The 22,418-nt window shown below is 46.8% G+C and overlaps 1 protein-coding gene across 1 annotated transcript in view; it reads right to left on the bottom strand.

The window, feature by feature from the left end:
- The window catches only part of Syn2 (synapsin II), a 153,887-nt gene that overhangs the window by 1,951 nt on the left and 129,518 nt on the right, over positions 1 to 22,418 (bottom strand). The window contains exons 8-12 of the mRNA XM_031382990.1: positions 20,954 to 21,028; positions 20,390 to 20,492; positions 19,032 to 19,181; positions 5,746 to 5,806; positions 1,670 to 1,922 (exon numbers count right to left, since the gene is read on the bottom strand). Of these exons, the coding sequence (XP_031238850.1) occupies positions 1,670 to 1,922; positions 5,746 to 5,806; positions 19,032 to 19,181; positions 20,390 to 20,492; positions 20,954 to 21,028 (642 nt within the window). The remainder of the gene's footprint in view (positions 1 to 1,669; positions 1,923 to 5,745; positions 5,807 to 19,031; positions 19,182 to 20,389; positions 20,493 to 20,953; positions 21,029 to 22,418) is intronic.

Raw genomic sequence — 22,418 nt, 5'->3', positions numbered from 1 at the left:
GTGACGGCTGGGCTGGGGGAAAGCCAACGCCACAAAGAACATGAGGTTTGGCTTCTCTGGTGGCCTAGCTTGTCTTTTGATTTCTACTAGGTCTTTCTGGCTCTAGGACTCCTTCGGGACCTCCATCCCTCCTCCTGAATGCTGGGTGCATCCAAGAAAATCGCACCTGTGTGTCATTCTCTCCTCCCACAGGGACTGTGGACAGACGTCCTGCCTTTCATTAGGACTGGTGACAAGCCCTAGCATGCTGGCCTCTTGGGAATACCTCTGCATTCACAAGCAGAGGGCACCCAGTACAAGCCTCCAGATCATCATCAGAGGCTGGCTCTGCTCATCAGCTTCAGCCCGGAGGCAATGACAACCCAAAGATTTGCTTTTATACTGGGGCCAGAGCAGGTATGATGATCCCAATCAGCAAGGAGAAACTGTTAAACTGAGATGACACAGCAAACTGGATATAAGCCTTGCTCTGTAGAATAAGGGTAGCCATGTCTCTTCTGCCATGTATGACTAGAAGACCTGGAGAAGTGACCATAAGGACACCCAAGCCCAACACTGACTCTGCCACTGATTTAGATGGGTGGCTCTGAGCAAAGTTTTCTTTGTGTGCACAATTTGAGGGTGCTCAGTAGACTCTGGAAGTCCATGGCGTCTCTCTTGCTCCCTCAAGATTCACTATTATACATCACTTTAAAGCAGTGTTTCCCAACCTTCCTAATGCTGTGACCCTTTAAAACAGTTCCTCATACTATGGTGACCCCCAACCACAAAATTATTTTTCTTGCTACTTCATATCTATAATTTTGCATGGTGTTAGGTGAACCCCTCGAAAGGATGATTGAAGGAGTCAAACCCCACAGCTTAAGAACCACTGCCTTAGACCTAAGAGCAGGGTGGATCACCCCCATGTTCCTGGAGCTGCTGCTATCTCTGGCAAGAGTGGTGACAGGGAGTCTGCATAGGGATACTAAAACCAGCACATGTGGCTCTGAGGAGCTGGGGAGCAGACAGCACCGGGGCTACCCTTCAAGGACAGAGCTACTGCTTCCTAAGGACTCCCTATAGTTCTCGGTGCAGCACAGCACTGTGGAGGGGCCTCTGGGTGGAACACTGAGAATAAGGGTGCCCGGGGAGACCAATCACTTTTGAATTTCTACTAGGTGCCACCTTTGTTACCCACACTTGTCCGGACAGAGCTGAAAGTAGAAACTGAGATGGAGTTAACCACTTCTCCCTTTTCCTCCGGGCAGCTGATTTACATATTCTTGGATTAGAAGGAAGAAAGACTTGAAGGCTTTTTTGTTTGTTTGTTTATAAGTTTAGGAGATATGCATATGGAAAAAATAGTGGGAGCCCTAAGTTTGTTCAAGGCTAGACAGAAAGGATCACTAACCACCACAATTCCTTATGAAGAAAGCTCTGGATGGAAGCATCCGTCTTAACCTGAGGCAAAATTTGATTTCCCTCTTTTCTCCCCTCCCAAGTCAATCTAATCATTCTTCTCACACACACCAGAAAACAAACACACACCCACAAATCATCGCCACCACCACCAACCTCCAAAATCCTCAAACATCTGTGGCAACCTGCAGGTGGTTTACTGTGGTTCAGAGGCCCAGAACCCATGGGGGGACAGGAGAGGGGGTAAGGAACTACTGGGTTATCTTACTTGAGCTGTGGGTGAGGCTGGGGCTTCTGTGGTGGAGCAGCCTGAGGTGCCTGGGCCTCTGCCAGGGAGTTGCTGCTGGAGGATGCATCACCGTGGGTGGTGGTGGGGCCGCCCGGCCTCTGAGGAGCCGAGGAAGAGGAGGAGGAAGAGGAGGAGGAAGAGGAAGAAGATGGCAGTGATGGTCCCGAGGGGAGCCGACGTGGAGGCAGCACCTTGCCTGGGGGCTGCATTCCTTGGGGTTGCCCAGGGCCCCCTAGGTTCAGTACAAGAAAAACTTCATAATTTAACCATATCAAAGGGTTTCTTTAGTAGAATCTATGTCTCAAATGGTGTGGTTAGATCATTGTTAAAATGATATGCGGTATTGTATGTAGCTACCCAAGGCTCTGGAGGGCTGTGAAGGGAGTCCTTAGACAAGACATCTTCACTGTTTGTGCCTCCTCAGAGACTCAGCAACTTAGTCACAGTGGAAGTCAGAAGGGCAGAGGATTGGGAAGCCCCACAGAGAGAAGCACCCTCACAGAAGGTCTCCAGACCAAAGGGTCTCTGCTCTGTTTCCCAGAAGCCCTCAGAAGAAGCCACCCTGCTCTGAGGCTTCCTAAGAGCCCCTGATTCTACATACACTATGCAGGAGAGGGCAGGGGACAAACAGGAGAATAGGAATCAGAACACCTAAGAAACATGAGTAAGACACCAAGCTTCTCGGGGCCATAACCACCTAAGAGTCCTACCATTGTATTTTAAAGATAGCAGTTGTTTCAAAGATGATAACAGATGAAAAAGGTGTTCAGAAAGGATTCTGGGCTTTCAGATCACCAGTGCCTGACACTCTTTCCATGGCTCTGCCCTTCATCCTGCTCCAAGCCTGCAGGTGCCTTATTGCCACAGCCATCCCACCTGGGCTTCACTGGAGCATTAACTCCCACGACTAGGATCAACCCTTTTTTCCCAGGCACTCTTTGCCTGAGTGCCATCCTTGGGGGCCCAGCATGACAAACCACTCAGGTGTGTGGGGAAATTCTCCAGACATCCAAACCTTAGTCTCCCCCAGGGATATTGTGAGCAATCTGGCAAACAGCCCCTTAATAACAACATACCTTTCACCCAATATAAGACACAGAACCATCAGATAGATGGCCTGTTGAGAAAAAAGCCCTCCTTTGTCTTGTGGTGGGGGTAGGGGTAGGGGTGAAGGACAGAAAGTGTGGTATCAGTTCATATTTTTCAGAAGGGGATTCTGCACATCTCTGACGTCAAAAAGACCCCATGGACACACTGACTAGTGGACATGATTCCAATTGACCTGGAAAATCCAGTTTTTCGCCTCTATCCCAGAGTTTAAGCTCATGGGCCTGCTGCAGCTAAGATTGAGTCTTTTAGGGTCGTAGAAAGTAGAACACCCCTCTGTCCTCTGCAGAGACGGAAGTGTGTCTATGCTACACCCAGGATTACCAGCTCACTTCCCTTCTATGCGGCATGAGCTCCCCTTTATCATCAGTCACCAATTAATAATAAGATGCTACACATAACTACAATACATATGTAAAGTATGTGGAATTCTACATATTTAAGAAGTTCAAAGCCAAATCAGATAACCAGCTCCTGTCTCCTGAAGCCTGACACCAAGACTATTACTTCGTTAGCTTTATCACTGGGTCGTTTCTAGAAGGTCAAGTAATTCAGGTTGGTAGCTCAGCCTCTCGTATCACAAACCTGAGTGCTTTCCCACCTGTACAGAGGTAATCGAACAGCCAGAAACTTTACAACTTAACACTGAAGACAGATATAACTTTTCCTTTATTGCACATTGAGCTGTACAAGAGAATCACAAAAGGGAGATGCTTTGTCACATCTCCAGCATGGCTGAGGGGCACCCAGCCGGGTCAGTACAAAAGAAGGGGACAACACTGGAGAAGAAATGGGAACAAAACACCTGAACAGAAACCCTACACTGTGACAAAAGTGTCCCCCAGGCCACAGAGTTGTCCCTTAGCATGCTGCCTGAGGGCACGTGATAGTCAGGTGCTGCTATCTGCTTGCACGTGGCAGTGGGAGCTGTAATCAGCTTCTGACCCCACCCGAGAGGCCTCGGTTGACGCCACCCTGTAACCTGACTGAATTCAAATGGCAACTTTATATTAGTGGCTCACAAATGTCACATGAAAAGCACCTGGATGTAACACACTGATAACATGCAGAGAAGCAATACCACCATCAGCTCACCACTTGAACAAAAAAATTAAAAAAACAAACAAACAAAAATGCATTCCTCCATTCTGGGAAATTCCTGTATTCTCTCCTAGCATATCTTTAGACCAGGAGGTGTTTAAGGTGCTGACTCTTAACCTGCCCGGAAGCGCATAAGCATATGTGTGTATTTACAACTGATTGAATATCATCTTCATCTAAGGGAAGATGTCGACACTTACACTGTATGCCTTTCTCTGGAGTGTCAGAATTTTCCAGAAACCAAAGAGAAACCAGGGCATGTGCCCCTTGACTCAATGACATAACCAATACTGTTCACTCCTCAGACCTGGTTAGTCTAGAACCCAGCCATGTCACCACAAAGGTGAGGAATGTAAAAGCAGAGCCGGAAGCATTTCTTCTAAAGGGCAGACTGCTGACGTGAGCTTCCGAATGGGCTGGGGACTGGAGAAGGCGACTTGGAACCCTTTCCCAGCCTTGCCCACAGATGGCAAGATGAGGTACTGACGCTCAAGTTCTGGCTTAATTAACAACTAGGTCATCTGCCCCGTGCTCCTCGTCACAAGGAAGGACAAATACACAGGCAATGGTTCTCCAAGGTTTGGTACCTCTGTCCAGCACACCCACCTACATCTCAGACAGGTTTTTTTTTTCCAAAAAATTCCCTGGTTTGGGGTCTCCAAAGAGGCCAAGGCTGAGAACTAAGGTGGTCAGGCCCAGAGCTATATAGGCAGAATACCCACTCAGGTGGCAGGAGACATACATATTTGATCTGGTCTCATGCTAGGAAGCCTGGGGAATGGGCACCTTCTCAGACAATTGAGACTGGGCACTCCCTGCAGTCTCTGTCCAGCACTGCTGGAGAATCAGCTCTGTTTATAAGTCAGGCTTTGAGGAATACACAGCAGCCCGGTTCCACAGAAGCACACACAGCCAACTCAGAAACAGCAACAAAGAAACAACTGCAGGCACTGAGATCAACGTACGAGAAACACGAGATCACTTAGATATTGCACATCAGCGGCCCCTTAATTTTTTTTAACCTTGTAGCTAATTGATAATGAAAACGAAGGGTACACAGGGTATAAAATACAGAACACATTCCTGGAAGCAGCTGGTTCTTTGTATTTCATCACTAAAAACACAAGAGCTCTACAAGCACAGCCAGCTTATTCACACACACTCGAACTGCACCAGACTGTAGCGAATGGAGAAAGAGATGGATACCTTCAAGTTCACTGCGTGTAACTATGAAAAGTAGACCTTGGAAATCTCTTAGAAGTGCTATCTATTTACCCTAGTCATGCAGGGAAGAAGTTAAACACAGTTCAATGAAGACCCAAGCACTCGTGGAGGTAAGTGCGAGAAGGTGAGGCTGAGGCTGAGCCTGAGGGAAGAGGAGAGAAGCTGGGCCCTCTTTGTGGTGGCTGTTTCTCCCATCCACCCCAGTGCTAGGATCTCATCCCTCATTATGTGATGCTTTAAAAACACTATCAAACCACCCAGAAGATAGTCACACTGGACTTAAGAGAGGCACGATTCTTTTGTACACTGTTGACAAACAGCCCTGAAACCACACGTTATACAGAAGAACGTAGAAGCATTACAAGCACAAACAGGGACAGGTAAACAACCAGACAGGGGGCTGACACTGCATAGGAGAAACAGTCCAGTCAGCACCGAGAGGACACAGCGGTGTACCTCGGAGCATCTGCCACTCCCCTCCCCGCCTTCCTTTCTTTTCTCTTCTTTTTGTTTTTGGCTTAAGTTTTCTGTTTTGAAAATTAACTACTGATTGCTTTAAGAAGCTTGGACTTGTTTTGGACCTACTGCAATGCCATTACAGTCGAGAATATACTGTAAACAACCTTGGGGGGGTGGCCGCTGAGGAGGGGTCTTGCTGGAGTCCGGTTCCTTAAGTGTTCCACTCTGGAAGACAAAAAGAACATAAAAATACCACAAGAAATAAAACCAAAGCTCTAAGCAAATGCCAAAGACAAGTGCAGTGGAAGGCCACACTGGGGTCCTAGGGTCTGCTCAGGAAATCCTGATGTGCAGACCACCAAGGACCCTCAACCTCTGGTTAGTTGCTGGTCTTTAGTGGGCAGTGTGGGGCTTGGAATTACTGCCCACTGCCTCCTCAAGCCTCTTGCATTTTGCTCACTGTAGACTTACTCTGTCTGGAACTTTAAGTCTGTGCTTTGCTGTCACCCCACACCCCAACATCCAGGTTCTATTTGTACTTACTTTATAACCAGCTTCTGAAAGGAAAGCAACTGGGCTGCCCATGACTCTCAGGGAGGGGTGGTGATGAGGTCTGGGGTAGGGTGGGGTAGATGTGTGAGCTCGTATGTACCTGCTTCCTAATCGTGATGAACTGTAGGGTGGGTTCAGTTCAGGAGCTAGTGGGGGTCTGATCTACTCTTTGAGCTAGGCTGTACTGCCTGAGAGAGGGGGACCTGGACGAGGGTAAGATGCTAATACTGGTAAAGTGCTCAAGGCCACATTGTTTTGCTGTCTCAAAATGCAGAATTATAGTCTGCCCGACGGCATGGCTCCACTCCTACGCTTCCTCTCTTCCCAGCTGGGATTCTGATTATGTCCTGACAGGATCAAAGATGCATGTGACTTCGTTTGTCTCACACTTGTGTTTCAGGCAGTTCATGTTAGGGGTTTGTCTTCAGTGTGCCGGAAACATTCTCTAAAGCTGAAGTGTGCCAAGTGGGCCGATGGTGATGCCAGAGTGTGCCTCCCAGGGCAGGGCTGTGAAGTGGGCTAAATGTGCCTTCAGTAGGTCTTCCACTTCCTTCTCAGTGCCCTCAGCCCTGAAGATAAGGCCCCAAGCCCTATTCCCACATCAGTGCCATCTTCTTCCTGCTCCCCGCTTCCTCTGTGGCTGAGGCTGGCCATGTCTCTCCTCTTACTCCCTATTGCCACTTTTTAGCTCAAATACCCTTGAAGTAGAAGTGTTCTCTTCCCGGTACTCAGTCAGTCAATAATGACACTGTACAGAAGTTTGTACAGTAACAGGCCTGGCCTTTGCAGTGTCCTCAGTACCCCACAGCAGGGAAACCCATCTTACCTGTCAACCACCTTCAACAACAAAATATCCTTTTCTTCCAAGCACTCTCACTGGTTCCAGAAGACCTGCTCTGAGCTCTGACATTGAGATACACACTCATTAAGCATTAAGCCACCTAAGCCACTCATGCACCAGGGCTCCGCAGTTCCTCCTGGTACCAGATTTGATTAAGCATTTATCAGTTTTTGCTTAAACTATAGCTTCCTAATCCTTCTGAGTCATCTCTCTAATTTTTGCTCCTCATGGCTACTGTTACCCTCTTAAGTCTCTCCCTAGGTGCACCACTTAATTTCTCTTGAACTTTCCTGAGTGTTTATTGTGTCCTATGTAAATGTTACCTCTCCTTTACACCTAACAATGGTTGTCTGTAATAGATGCTGCTGTACCAAGATTCCCAGTTGTTTCAGCAGTGTTGGAATTAACCTCTCTGGCCTTCAGTTCCCCACATGTCCTAAAAGTACGCATGTCTTCTGGTCCCAACCTAATTGGTTAATCTCTTTCCATATGCTCAGTGTCACGGCCTTTCGTTATCCAAACCAGAATCTCAGGCAGCGGGAAGCACAAGGCAAGCCTGTGAAGCATCCAGACTGGTTCTTGCCAGTGCTCTCAGGCCTCATACAAGGCACTCACCATGCATGCCGTCCCTGGCTCTCCTCAGTCACAGAAATACACATGTGAGACATTCAAGGATAAAATGAGCCTCAAAGTGCCCTTCCCAAGGCTTTGGGGAGAGAGGCCAGAGGCAGTCCTCAGGGCTAGAGCCTGGGAATATGCCTTGGCTACTCTTGATGGCGCCTAAAGAGCTTCTCCTGTCCCTGGTTCCACTGAGGCTGTGGACAGAAGACTTCTCAGAGGCTGAGGGAAGCCAGGAGAAGAGTCCCCTAGGACTGCTCCTTGCCAGGCTGAGACACTCTGGCTCCTCCCACAAGCCTGCTGTCTGCTAGGGGCTGAGGGCTTATTCCCTATGGGGTTTGGCTACCACGGGATCTGTCTCCAGTCACCAAGAGCCTCCTGGGATAGTGAATTCCACAGAAGTCTGGCCACTCTGGCGTCACTGACAAAATTTGGCAAATAGCCAGCCCAAGGCAGGAACTCAAGTGGTCAGCCTGAGTAGCAGAGTTTCTCTCAGGAAGCTGGTTGACTCAAACAGGTAAGAATGCTTAGTCCAGCTCCTGTGGCCAACTGCACACAAATAGGGAGGAGAAAAACAGCCTTTTAACTGCCTACAAAATGAAGTCCCATGAAACCCTGAGCTTATGGAATGACTGCAAATGGCTGTCAGTCAGATGCCACTGCTTAAACTAATGTGGCTGAAAGTGCATTTGTGTCTTAGTGGGGAAGGGCAAGCCTTCCTTCTTGCTTGGTGAGACCTCATTAGAAAGCAGTTACTACTCTGGGCACCTCTTTGAAGGGGTGCATTGAGATAAGGGGTTGAGAGACTGGAAACACTTTATGAGATTTGACAAGTTACATCTCTGTGTCTTGGTTTCCCCAAATGGTCAGACTACAGGATTAAATGATGATGCAACCCTGGTAGCACCAAGGTTAGTGTCAATCATGTCAGTGGTAGCCTAGGTAACTGACTGTGCCACCTTGAGAACTCTTCAACTAGCACCTACAAAAACTCTGGTCAGAGATAGTATATAGGGGGTGCAAGTTGTCACAGGCAGATGAGTTCTGCTGGCTCCTCCGGCTCTAGGCTTCCACTAATTCTTTGTGCATTTTTGAGTTCTTTGGATTACCGAGGTAAGAGATAAGCCCTTCTTAGTGCAGTCTTGAGGCACGACAAGCCCCAGGGCTGCTGGGCTTGAACAGAGATATCCTGCAGGCATAGGCTTTGAGGGACTCGGTGAGGAGAGCAAGCTGCTGCCCATAGAGGCTTGGTAGGCTAATTAATATCCTGCTCTGCTGGGTCTGTGGGGCTTTTGCAATCTAAGGGGCCAGGGGGCAGGAGAGTTGAATGTCCCATGAAGCAGCTGGTGAAGTGACAGGTCAAGCATCTGGCTATCAAGGGAGAAGAGCAAGTTTCCTCATACGGTACCACAAGTGCCCAGGTTTCCCTTTCTTTCCTTTCCCCTCACAGGCACACCAAAAAGCCCTGGTGCGTGGTATTACACAGAACCTCCTGAGCTGGGGGTCTGAGGATCTAGCTCTCCTTAGCAACCAGGTGACTCTGGACAGGCCATCTTCATGGTTTTTCCTGATATGTGAACACATATAGAATTATAGGTCTTATATCTCACATAAGGGTTCTGAGGCTTAAAAACATCAAATGAGCTTTATAAACTGTAAAGTCCCAGCCAGTGGATGACACAAGGCAACATCATTGTTTTTATTTAAAAGTAAATCTACACTGTGAGAACTACATGTATCAATGGAGAAGATATTGCTAAATAGCTTCCTATCATCTTGTGCATATGGTAGTTCTTGTGTGTGGCATTTTGGTTGGGTTGGACATGCTTTCCCTCTGTATATTGCTGCCTTAATTTGGACAAGATCCACTCAATTGCAAATCACTGGCCTGAGAGAGAAACCTAGCCCATGGCTGAGGATCTATGGGGGTTTTGCTAAAGGTACATCTAATTTTCCACCCTGTGGTTTTTGTTAGACAGATTGACTGGCAGAGGAGCTCCTATCTAAGTGAGGTCCTGACAGGACGGAAAGCTGAGGAAGGAAAGACATTGAGTGACTCAACTTTTGAGAATTGTTGGCTTAACACCAGCTGCCCCCACCAGGAGGAAGGCCTGTGCTTGCTCAGCATATCTGAGACAGGAAATTGGGAAAGGGTCCCAGGGTCTGGCCCCAGGAAAGGGGCCAGGCCAAGCTCCTTGCTGGCCACGCCACAGAACTATTCTGATCAGCTCCCCCAGGCCTTGCTTCCCCGGTCCAGTACTCCAGGGAGAATGAAGCAGCAGGAAGGAATGTGGTCAGGAGGTTGTAGAGCAAAGGGGACAGTATGTTTTCAGCACCTTGAGACCTTTCCGGATCACCCTGTCAGTTGCCACTGCCCCCTTCCTTCCTCTGCAAGGGTATAAAAGGTAACCAGGAGTGAGCTGATGCCCCTTCCTTCCCAGGGGAGTTACCAGTGCCTGGAGAGTGGCCCTCCCATAACCTGAGGACACCAGAAATGGTCCATGGGGCCACAAGTCCTATGGGGGCTCTGAGGACCAGGTCACCCTAGGTCAGAATGTCAGTTTTGAGTGATTAAAGATGTCCATGAAAGTAAAGACAGTCCCAAAATAGCCAGTTTCTCTTAATACTTCGTTAAGGGATCTAGTCACTGGTGGCTTTATCTGAACCTGCCCCCAATCTCCTGGAGTTCTCAGCTTCTACTCACTGGGGAACATGTTCTCTCAAGCCAGTCCTGCTGTGGGAAGCAGGAAGGCCTTCGTTTGTCCTAACTTTACCTCTTAGAACAAGTGAAACAGCCTTGATATGGGATTGGAGGGATGGTTGTGCCTCTCCCTAACTGTCCAGCCCTGGAGGCTGTTCTCAGAGTGAAGAGATCCCTCCTCTGTTGTGGTCTCCTTATACAAATTCACAGAAAAAATTATTTATTTAATCTTACGTGTATGAGTGTTTGCCTACATGTATGTATGGGTACCTTGTGCATGCTTGGTGCTCACAGAAGTCAGAGAAAAGTGTCTTTAATCTTTGTAGACAGCTGTGAGCCGGGAACTGAACCTGGGTCCTCTGCAAGAGGAGCCAGTGCCCCTAAGCACTGAGCCATCTCTCCAGCACCCCCAGTTCTTTTATTTTAAATTCTTCCCACTACCTCTCCCAATCTGGTGGTGACATGCAGCCTGGAGCACAGTACTCTGGTTCTGGAAGATTCTGAGAGCTACTTGCTTCATCAGCCCCCACCCATCCTGTCACCACCTCCCCACCCAGTAAGTAGCTTATCCTGCTGAAATCTGAACATTAATATGACAGTCACATGGTCCAGAGCAGCAGTTTCTGCTCTCAGTATCGGTGAGTTGATTCCTTAATACAAGGTCAAAGCCTGCCTTCCAGCAGATTTGCCTCTGGGACCATTTCTAATCCGTGACGGCATCAGAAAGCTAAAGACATTGAGTCACGGCCTTCTGGAAACAGCTGGTAGTCAACTGAAGTCCCTTTAGCTTATATTGTTTGCTTTGGAACAGAGGTCCGTGTATACTACGCTAGCATCAAGTTTGCTGCATAGTCAAGGATGACCCAGAGCTTATTCTTATGCCTTCACCATAAGAAGGCTGAGACTGCAGGCATGCCACCATACCTGGCTTATGCCTATACTGAGGACTAATCCCAAGGCACACACGCTTCAGGCATGGTATACAAGTACTCTGCCAGCTGAACTACATCCTCTTCTACAGTTCTCTTACTTTTGTCCACACAGTAGATGAGCCACAAGTCCCAACATCCTGGTCTCTCCTCTCAGTTGGGATCCATCCTGTTATACTACCATCCTTGGACTAGAAGCAACATTCAATGAGTTATCTGATCAGCTCTGGGTAACAGAGCTTCATTTTATCCCAGATGCACATCAATGCAGGTCAGTGCTTCCCAAGGCCTGGTCTTAAACTTGGTCTCTATGGACCTCATCTACAAGCCAAACAGGGAGCTGGCAAAATACATAACAATCGGGCACTAGAGAAAGACCAGGCCTAGATTCGCTGAATCAGCATCTGAAATTCTGGCCACCTGAAGGTCTCTGCCTTCTTTCTGGGAGTCTAGAAAGCAGCTTTCAGCTCTCCACAGCCCCAGCTTCAGGCCTGTCTCAGATCCTGATGATTCATCTCACACTTCTCAGGGATTTCCCAATTGTCAAGCTGTCCTTGACATATTCAGTGGCCCTGGGTACTAGATTTTTCCTAAGTCCTAGAGATGAAGCAGTAAGCAAGTGTCTACCCTAAATGACTGAGTTATATTTGGGGGATGGGACAGCAGGGGTACCAGGAAAGAGGCTAAGTATGGACCACAGAGGCTCTGCAATCATTGGCCACCAGGTGTCACTGCCACCCTGAGAACAGCTTACCAGTGTAGAGGTTTCAGTGCATAGGACAGCCCGGAGGCTAGCATTCCTGCCAGGCTGAGACCTAGTCATTGACAGCCAGCCAACCTTTGCTGTTGACCGCTAGCTCTGCTCTTGGTGATGTGGTCAATTCCTCCCTGATTCTTGGGAGGACGCACAGTAGTTGGCTAGCTTCTGTTTTCCAAGTCACAAGTCTATCCTGGTCCTTTTCTATATTACTGGGCAATGAGCAGATCATGGGGCTATGTGATTCAAGCTGTAAGTTCTTTCTCATTCAGCCTGTGGTTCCATGGTCACAAATGAAGCTATCAAGAGTGGCTTGAGTGAGGAGTGGCATACATGACACATGCAGGGCTTGGCAGGAGATGTGACATGTAGGCTGGGACCCTGGCAAGGATCCTTGGTTTTTTATCTCTTCTGCTTGCATGCCACCAAGGGTCCCTTAGGATCCCAACATCAACCCCAAATAGGATGATAGGGCCATCAAAGGTGCTGATTACAAATGGGGACATATCAGCAGTTATGTTCTGTGATGCCTACCACAGGGGCAGAGGTAGTACAGTAAAAGCAAATTGCTGAATAGAAATTTAGTAACAGGGTCCCTTAGGATCCCAACATCAACCCCAAATAGGATGATAGGGCCATCAAAGGTGCTGATTACAAATGGGGACATATCAGCAGTTATGTTCTGTGATGCCTACCACAGGGGCAGAGGTAGTACAGTAAAAGCAAATTGCTGAATAGAAATTTAGTGACAGGTTGTTACAAATGACAAATAAACTATTCCTAAATGCAGAGGTATTAAAAATATATTTTTATTTGTTATTGTGGTTTACATTTTCTACAGGTGACAGACTGCGACTTGGGCAAACTGCTCTCAACCACTATTTTTAGAGGACCTGTGATGTTCAGTCATGTGCTGTATAACAATATTTAGGTCAATGATTGGCCACATATATGCTGGTAGGCTCATGAAATTGCATTGCCTAGTGGTGGCCTCTTAGTTTGTATGGGCCTGCACTGTATTGATGAAGTCACACGAGATCAAAACTCTCTAGGAATATCTCAGTTGTAGAGCTCTGTGTGACTATATTCAATGGCTGTAAGATTCTAGAGGCTTGGCTAAGCCCTTTACATGAAATGGTGAGCAGATTCCTGTTCTCAAAGAGCTTGCACCCTGGCAGAAGTGAGGAACAAAGACGGAAGAACAATGCCCTCTGATAGAAAGTGGAAGAACAATGCCCTCTGATAGAAAGTGGAACAGCACAGCTCCAGGAGGGAGAGGCAGCAGCTGCTGAGCAGGTGGCAACTTTGGATGATTGAAGACGTGTTAGTTATAGCGTCGTGAGTGTTTCTTTACCAAAACAGCAAGCCATGCCAAAAACAAAAGAGGGAGATCATTTTAGAGAGAAGCTACAAGAGACACATGAGCCTTTGAGACTAGCATGGCTAGGACACGGGACACACAATATAGGAGGGCACAAGGGCGAAAGGCAAGTGAGAGTTTATGTAAACAGCGTGGGGAAATCTAGGCAAAGGGAAGGGATAGGGTGTTGGTGGAAAAGCAAGAACTGTGCTTTGGCTATGCTGTATTCAGACTGGCAAATGAAGGTGTTACGTGGGCATTAGACACGTGGCTTGCAAGGAGTGGTCAAGGCAGGAGATAGAGGATGGCTAAGCTCACCAGGGACTTTACAAGCTCAGGGTACATCTAGAGATTTATCAGAAGTGGGAGGGTCAGAAAAGAAAGCAGGGGAGGAAATGTTACGATCAGGTTGCCCCGATTTAAGTTTTTCCACATTGTATAAATAGATGTTTTTTTCAGACTGTGCCTTGTTCTGAGGGATTCCATTTCATAAGCAGCTTTTGGCTCCACTTTGAAGATGAAGGACGCCTGTGCCCATGGGTGCTATACACACATCACCATCATCTATCCAGCACCGTCTATTTGGCATTAATAAAGGGCTGTCCCTGCAGTAAAAAGGATGCCACCTTATAAATTTATCAGGGTACATTAAATCACACCAGGGAAACTGAGCCTAAGAATGTATTAGACACAACTAGACAAGAAACGGTATAACTCTCTCACCAGTCCCGCAGGTAGATTCCCAGAACTGCAATGGCAACACCCCTCACTAACATGTCATCTGACCAGCTTGTGGACTGGCAGACAGAGAACTCCTGGCTATCCTTGAGCTTCAACTCAGTCCCCACTGTTGATCTGGCTAGTAAATTTCCTTCTGCCTACATGACACAGACCTGCCATTCATCGTTCTGTTCCTCCCTCTAGACCTATCCTGCCCCTTTGCCTCTGCATTCAGACTCAACTCCACACTCCACTTTCAGACCCGCAGCTGACACCTAGAGCTGAAGTAACAGCTGCTTCTTCAGCTTCTTCCCTGCAGTGAAGTTTGAATTCCTCCTCTTATCAATAGAGGCTTTATTTACATCCCTATCAGGCCCCTTCTGAAAAGCTCTTGTTTTTAACCTAGTATAGCCACTTTTTAACCTATACACCCACACACAGAGAGAACTACTGTGAGGTGTGTGATGAGCAATCATAGAGTTAATATTTGTAATTAAGATTGCAATGAAAGAGCTTGTGTTGCCTTAGCTAGGTTGCCATAAAAGCTGGGGATGTTGTGATCATAAAAAGAGAAAGAGCTATAAGAATATATTCTGGTGGGGTGTGGGGGAAGGGGGTGCCTCAGTGGACCCATGCCAAGGCATCCCTTCCCCCTGAGGGACCAGACACATGCTGGTATGGTACAGAATAGAGTTTATTCGGGGCATGGGGAGGGGAATTAAGAGGGTAGCAGAGGCAGAGAAAGGCAGAGAGAAGGACAGAGTACAGAGTAGGGGATGGCCATGACTATGTGGAGAGATGGGGGAAGGGAATGGGAAAAGAGGGGAAACAAAGGGGAAAGAGGCAAGGGAGAGAAGCAGGAGTAAGAGAGAGAGGAGGGGGCAAGCAGCCCCTTTTATAGGGCCAGGCCTACCTGGCCATTGCCAGGTAACCATGGGGAGGAGCATACTGGGCTGCTGCCAGGTAACTGTGAGGGTGGAGTCCAGACAGAATACCAACATGTGTTGCCTTAGCAAGGTTGTCATGAAAAGCTGGGGATACCTGGCGAACTGTCTCTGTTAAAAGCATTACATCCTGTAGATTTATTGCCATTCAATACATTCTGATATGTGGATATGAACAAACATGTTTGTCTGTTTAGCATTACACACTCATGACAATAAGTCACTTCGGTAGAACAAAAAACAAACATGAGTGTGGTCACAGAGGCTCATCACGGAACGTCTTGAAGGAGTCAACTGTATCATATACTATGGTGAAGCCAGAGCAAGAAGAGAAGTAACAATCAGAGTTGGCATGGAGCCGACTCTGCTGGGAGCAATTTCAGTGGGATGGTAGCTGCAGAATGCCCATGGAATGCACTGAGAAAATATGGTCTAACAGAGACAGTGCATAAAACAGAGTGAGCAGTAGCTACAAGAGAATAGGCTTGAAGAGTGTTTTAGTGTTGTCTTTTAATGGGAGATGCTTACATGTGAATGTGACCATTTAGAAAGGATAAACTAGTGAAGGAAAAGAGAGGGGACACTTCAAAGCAAAAGGCAGGTCCAGATGTCAGGGGAAGACTGGGCCTTAGAAACAAACTCCTGTGGGTAGAGAGCAGGGAAGTGGGAAGGTGGGCCACAGGAAAAGAAGGCAGCTGCTCTGAAGGTGTGCCTGGTCCCTGAGCCTGGGCTTAGAATGGCGAATGTTTTCTTAATCATTAACAATGAGTCCTTATCTAAACAAAACAGGGTCTGGAAATGTGACCAGTACAGTTGTCGCTTCAAGGCCCAATCTCTGCATCCTGCCAGATGTTGGACTGGCTTTTGGGCAACCTGAGGTCAAAGCCCAGACTCAGGAGCAAGTTAATACAGAGTACAGAAGACACCAGGTAGGCAGGAATTCAGTCCCCACTTCTATTTAGGACAGAAACAACTTTTGGGCAGGAACCATCTCTCATTCACTGCCTAAGTCTTAAGGCTATTAGGCCTTCATTAGGCAAGGAAAAACAAAGAGCAAGACTGGTCCTTGCTCATGAGGGGCAGAGGCATTTGGGAAACTTGTTATCTTAACTTAATCATGTGTGCAGGAAAGAATTTGGCCTTGCTAAAGAGAGGCTTGCTTGGCTTTTGCATCAGGCTTCTAGGAAGTTACCTCTAAACTCCCATGATTTCTTGAAGAATCAAAGTATCATTTCAATTTACAGTGGACCCCTTAGACCACATGTATCAGTTTGCCATCTAGGGAGTTGGGGAGGGAGGGAGGGGGGAAGGGAGGGAAGGAGGGAGGGAGGGAGGAAGGGATGTGTGGATAGTTCAATCAGATCAGTTAGGGTTAGGTACTGAAGTCCCAGCAATGACTTTGAACAGTGATGCTCAGGTGACCTCTCTAATTGGTAATATCCCTGAGAGTTATCACACATGCATTCAGGAAAAGAGATATACTCCAAGGGCAGCAGAAGCTTGCTTTTAGGACCTTCTCAGATTCTTCACCATGCATTTTCCTGTGGCTTGGTTTTGATCGGAACTGTTTTCCACAACACGTAGTGACTGTGATTATAATTTTCACTGAGTTCCCTGATGCCTGCAGAGTTCTATTAGAATTCCAGAACTTTCAGTTGATGTCAGAAGGGAAGGTGGTCTTACCGAGTAACATCCTCTATTAAAGTTAACTAGGCCTTAGTAAGAAGTTATGGAGGACTGTGCCCTCAGACGTTGTGGTCTGGCTAACTGCCGGTGACCCTGGTATTGGATGGGTATAGAAATCACCCATTTAATTCCATTTCACAAATGAGGAAACACTCTGGTGAGGTTGGGAGGAGGGAGTGTTGTAACAGCGGAGGGAGTCTCCCTGAGTCTCCCTCCTGGTTTCCAGTGTGGTTTGCTAAGATGCTTACATTGAAAATATTTACTGTTTGTTTAAAAAGCAGGGGGGGGTGGCATTAGGGTTTGGATATGATTTGGGTGTTGTCCCCTTAGGGTTCCTATGCTGAAATTAAGTTGCAATGTGATTAACAGGTTATCGTTAACTATTTAGGAAGGCATTCTAGGATCTGGAAGGTAATACTGGGACTCAAACATCTTGATTTCATTACATTTACAAAATTATAAAATTTTGTAACCACTAAGTGATTTACCAGAGCCAGATGTCAGAGAAAGGGAAATGTTCAGCAGAGGTAACAGATGGTGTGACACTGCACAATGCCATCCTCAACTTGGATATCCCAAAGAGTGAGAGTCTACCCCTGTTAGCCCAAAAGCTCCCATTTTCTCTATAATCAATATGGATGGAAATATTCCACTCTCCCGCCCTCGAATTTATTATGTCTCACTGTAGAGATTTGGCTGGTCTGGCATTCAGTTTATAGACTAACAGAGATCTTCCTGCCTCTGTCTCTCCAGTGCTGTGGTTAAAGGCATATGCCACTGGGCCTGGCTCCAGAGAAAATTTTAGAGAACAAAAGACACTTGGATTGTATCACCCATGATAGACAGAATAAATAGACCCAGAGAGGGGTCTAACTTATCAACTGCCACATTGTTTCATTTAATCAATTTTGTTGAAAATATTTATTATACATCATGTTTCTAACTATCTTAGAAGGTATATATACTACCGACTAAAATAACAAATCTCTTGGCAATTTGGGTTGACTATCCTGAATGTCGATGTTTCTATCTACGATTCTGCAATGCTCAAGTGTTTAGGGCAAGCAGTCTCTACCCTAAGTAACCCAGCCTGATTCTCCCTGCCAGGTATAAACCTTCAGCTCTTAACTCTTTCTCACTGAAGGGTTTCTAGAAGGCTGCTAGCTTGCTAGTGAGTGCAGTATAATCTTGGATGGTACGTTCATCTCCACATAACATGCTGATGCTTCTCCAAGCCTCAGACTGTAGGATCCAAATCCAGATTATGCTTCTTATATATTTTATCCTTCCTGGGTGCTTCATGCTGGTCTGTCTTTTTTTTTTTCTTTTATTAATTCCCATAAAACTCTGCGGATATGGGCTATGGTTACCTTCTCTTAACTTTTGCTATGGACCTTGTCCAAGGTCATAAAGTCAACACATGCAGGTTTACAATTCAGACTTGGTGTGCATTTTAAAATGGACACTCTACACTATTCTATTTCTATTTCTATCCCTATAACTCTTTCAAGTTGAATTTTGAAGGAAAGGTGTCTAAGAGAAGCCTAACAAAAATGGCAAAAACCTAAGCTTCACTAAATGGAAATGATTCCTCACAGTTACACAGATGCTTATGGGAAAAGTTCACTAAGACTCAGTTCTTTGATTCGCTGTGCACATTCTTACTATCCCGATATATAAAAGTTCAGTGGAGAGAGTCATGGAGATATTTATGAAAAATGAGATGTCTCCCTCATGGACTTCAGAACTTCAGGCCTGAGGTCTTATCTGTTCTTTGGCTAGTTGTAGAGCTCCTGGGCCTAATGGTCTATAGAGGTTTATGTGGATTTTCCAGTAAACCTGCATCTGACTGTGATGGGAGTCATGTATCACATCAACTGAGAACAGTTACCTTCTCTCTCACAGGAACAAAAACAGATTTCTAATTTGAATTTCACCTTGTCAGTCTCCCCAACAACAGGGGACTGACTGTTCCCTCCTTTTAAACCAGTAGCCTACTCAGAAAACTGCTACTCCACACATTGATGTAGTCATAGGAACATCCCCCTCGTTCAAAAGAAGACACTCTGAGTCATAGGAGGAATGGGATGTAGCTCCCTGGAGTCTTTGAGTTCAGGGTTAAGTACCCTGTCTCTGTACGGTTCTGAAATTAAAACTGCAGACTGCTGGAGGGGTGCCTCTAAAGGGAGATACACGAAGATAACCCAGCGAGAAAGGAACCAGAGAGAAGGAAGAGAGAGAACCATGGATCCCAGCACGTATCTGCCCTCTGTTTCCTCCTAGAGCCATAGTGTCTGGAGCACAGGTTCATGACTGGGCTGGGTCTCTTTGCAGTTCCTTACCTGTGGCTGTTGGGTGGTTAAAGGTCTCTGTGGAGACAGGGCAGGAGTCCTGGACAACAGCTGGTTCATCTTGCTGATGACTAGATCAGTGATAAGTTGTCTGTCCTCCACCTGGTGCTCCCCAATCAGTGGCATGCTGCAGTCCATGACCTAGTGGAAGATAACCCAGGTAAGGAAGGAGTCTAGAAATATAAAGGCCCTCCATGCTTTGTGGGAATGGGTACAGTTTAAGTCAGCAAAGTGTGTTGGTTAGCTAGGATGGTGTTCCTCAGCAGACAGGAACCATTTGTTCCTGCTGTAAACGTCTGCCATGACCCCTTTCCTTCCCCTCTTCCTGGACCAGGGCTCTGAGATGCTGGCTACTGGGAGTGGGAAGAAGAAAAACCAAGGAGAGGGCACAGCCTGGGGCTGGAAGCTCACAGGGAGAGGAGCAGGAGGACATGGAAGGGAATGCCTAGGAGTAGGCAGTTTTCATCCTTTGATGTTTCGGTCTATCTCCAAACGCTCCCTGCTCATTACACAGCCTGATTCCTGCCCTCGCTCCTGACCAGTACAGTTTCTCTCTCGCCACTGATCTTGACTCCTCCTGTATCTGGGCAATGTGTCCTTCCTTTAGGAAATGTCACCTTAGGAGACTCACAGACTCTGGCGGCCCGACTCTCATTTGCAGAGGATAAACAGGCTTACCACAGAGGGTGATATGGTTCTCAAGAAAGCTCATGCTAAGCAGTCTATGAAGTGAATTTTGAATCTAAAACCCACTTTGGCCTCCTGATCCTGGTATTCTGAAACACCAGTTCCTTTAGTCCCAGGAAGACTGAGCTCAGTGAGGTGGCAGAGTGGTGTTCACACTGCCAGAGCTTTCTCTTTATCAGCTGAAAAGAAAGTTAGCCAAGCTTGGTTAGGAGACCAGGCAGAGTACAGTATCTCCAAGGCTAAGAGATGTTAAAAAGAACCACCTGTATCCAGGTGCCCAAGCTGACACTGATTCACCCTGTGGCCATAGGCACACATTCATGGTAGGGAGGGTCCATTTCCTCACCTTCTAAAGTGATTAGACTAAACAATTCTCAAAGGTGGCTTTCTCAAAGTAAACAAATGATACAGTCACTACAATGTCCTTATAACAAGGTAGGCTGTGAACCAGGACCTAGATGTGCTATCTGTTGCTCATTGTGTGGCTTGGCCAACAGCTTTCTACTTGGAGAGGAAGCTTGCTATGTAGATCTGCCATCTTGGATCTTCATAGTTAGAGGACTCTAAATGTAGTATGGGATGCTCACACAATGTTTGAACCAAGATTCTGCTCCCAGCCTGGGTGTTCCTACATACTGATCTGTTCATTGGGCCAGATTTACCTCAAAAATGTAGTCTTTGCCATCTTTGCCATGCACAGCTTTGACTGCACAGATGTCCAAGCCACCAAACATCTCGGAGCAGGCATCTACCCAGAGCTTGTACCTAGAGGGGATAGGAAGATATCCTGAGTCTAAGACATTAAGCTCACATCAAAGCCACACTTTTGGTAAGGTCTTTTTGCCCCAACCTTTCCCACCCCTCACCTCCATTCACCTTCCCCTTCCTCTCTCTCACCAAGCACAGTCCCTATTTATGGTGCCTCCCCTTCCTGATGCCCTGAACCTATCAGTATCTCTAAGCCCAGGCTTAGATCACCTTGTCCAGAAGGCCTTCTAGCCCTTGCTACTGTTTCTTTATGGGAGCTTCTATGGTACATAACCTTTATCTCTGTAACAGCATTTGACTTGGCCTTGTCTGATCTAGTTTACTGGCTGTCACAGCATCTGTATTTTATTATTTTTGTCTACACAGAGCCTCCCTTCCCTTCAGATGTTGCTTATTTCAAACATGTCTTTATTGGCAGCAGCCTTCCTATATGAAAGGATGGGACATCTCTTACTCACCGGTCTGACATGGCAATTTGCTCCAGCATTGCCGAGCCAGTGTTTGTCTTCCAGTTCCCTGAGATGGATGTCCTCCTGAAACAAGCCCCCACCAGGAGAGGACAGGCTGTGAGCCACACCAGGAAAGTACAGGAATTCCAGAACTGCAGATTACCAGATCACTCCTGCATTCCATCCCTGCCAGAATTCCCCTGAGAAGCCAAAGGGTCTATCTGTTGGGCCTAGAGTCACCTATGATGCCTATGATTCTCTCAACAAAGGCCTATCTCAGACAGCTCTGGCTCCATGGAGCCTGTCCCAATTTATTCAACCAAAGGAGCTCTTGCTCTATTTCAAACCCCTATAAAACTACCTATACCTTACTGGTAATCTTAGATCTACTTTTTCCTTAGCTATTTGAGCTGAGTTGAAAGCCAAAACTTGGCCACAACTATGTCTTGGGGTGCTCTGCCTTATATGGCTAGTAGTCTGTCTACAATTTGAACTGACTCAGAGCAATACACAAATAGAATCCCACTAGCTCTCATGAATATCTCCCACAATCTTTACCTAGACATTCTAACAGTTACCCTCTGAGGGTCTCTAGAACAGTAGCAGTGTGATCCTGATAAGTCAGTTTTGCCTTTGGGCTTATTTAGGTATCAAATAACTCTTGTTTAGCTATCAAATAACTAACATACCAAGAACCAACCTTTTCCATGTTGTGCTTCACCCGTGAAGTGGTTCTATCCAACCACTTCACAGTTTAAATAGAGCCCACTAGTCCTGGCGGAGTAGGAGGGGGATGACCAAATTTCTGAGTCTGGATTTGCCCTTGACTGGCTGGGTGACCTATAGGTCACTCTACCTCTCTGACCCTGTCTTGTCTATGAACACAGGATTACCAGGAGGACCAACTGGACAGGCTTAGGTAAAGAGACCTATTTCTATTGCTTAAGTTATCAGTCTTCACCTGATAACCCAATCAGGAGAGACAGGGAACCTAGGGGACAGAAATCCCCCCTTTTACTATGAACGTTTAGAGCCGCCACATGCTGTCATTGGTACTCAATGCTATGTGGAGGGTGCTGGTGCCAGCTTCCAGGTGTTTCCTCTCTGATGAGCTGATTCCAGACCCTAAAAATCCCACAAACACAGGCAGTTTTTCAGAGCTTTACAGTGATGCAGTGAGTGAACTAGTGGGAAGCCAATAGCCCTCACATGTGAACAGCATGAAATGCTTTCCAAAGTGCACCTCACTGGCCCCGCCCCAGCCCCATGACTGAAGGTAGAATGCTGTCCAGCTTTACAGATAAGGAGAATAAGACTCAGAAGAGTCCTTGCCTATGATTGTATATTTAGCCAAAACAGATATGAGATTTTTAAAGTCTAGGAATTTTGGTTCCTGGCTAGTGATAGGAACCAAATTGTTCCAGTGTAATATCCTTTCCCATATACCTAGTACCCAGCTCAGAAATGAGTCAAG

This window comes from Mastomys coucha, unplaced genomic scaffold (assembly GCF_008632895.1).
Source record: "Mastomys coucha isolate ucsf_1 unplaced genomic scaffold, UCSF_Mcou_1 pScaffold20, whole genome shotgun sequence".
NCBI classification, from domain to species: domain Eukaryota; kingdom Metazoa; phylum Chordata; class Mammalia; order Rodentia; family Muridae; genus Mastomys; species Mastomys coucha.
The sequence above is the reverse complement of the archived record's forward strand: the minus strand, read 5'-3'. Positions and strand labels throughout refer to the sequence as shown.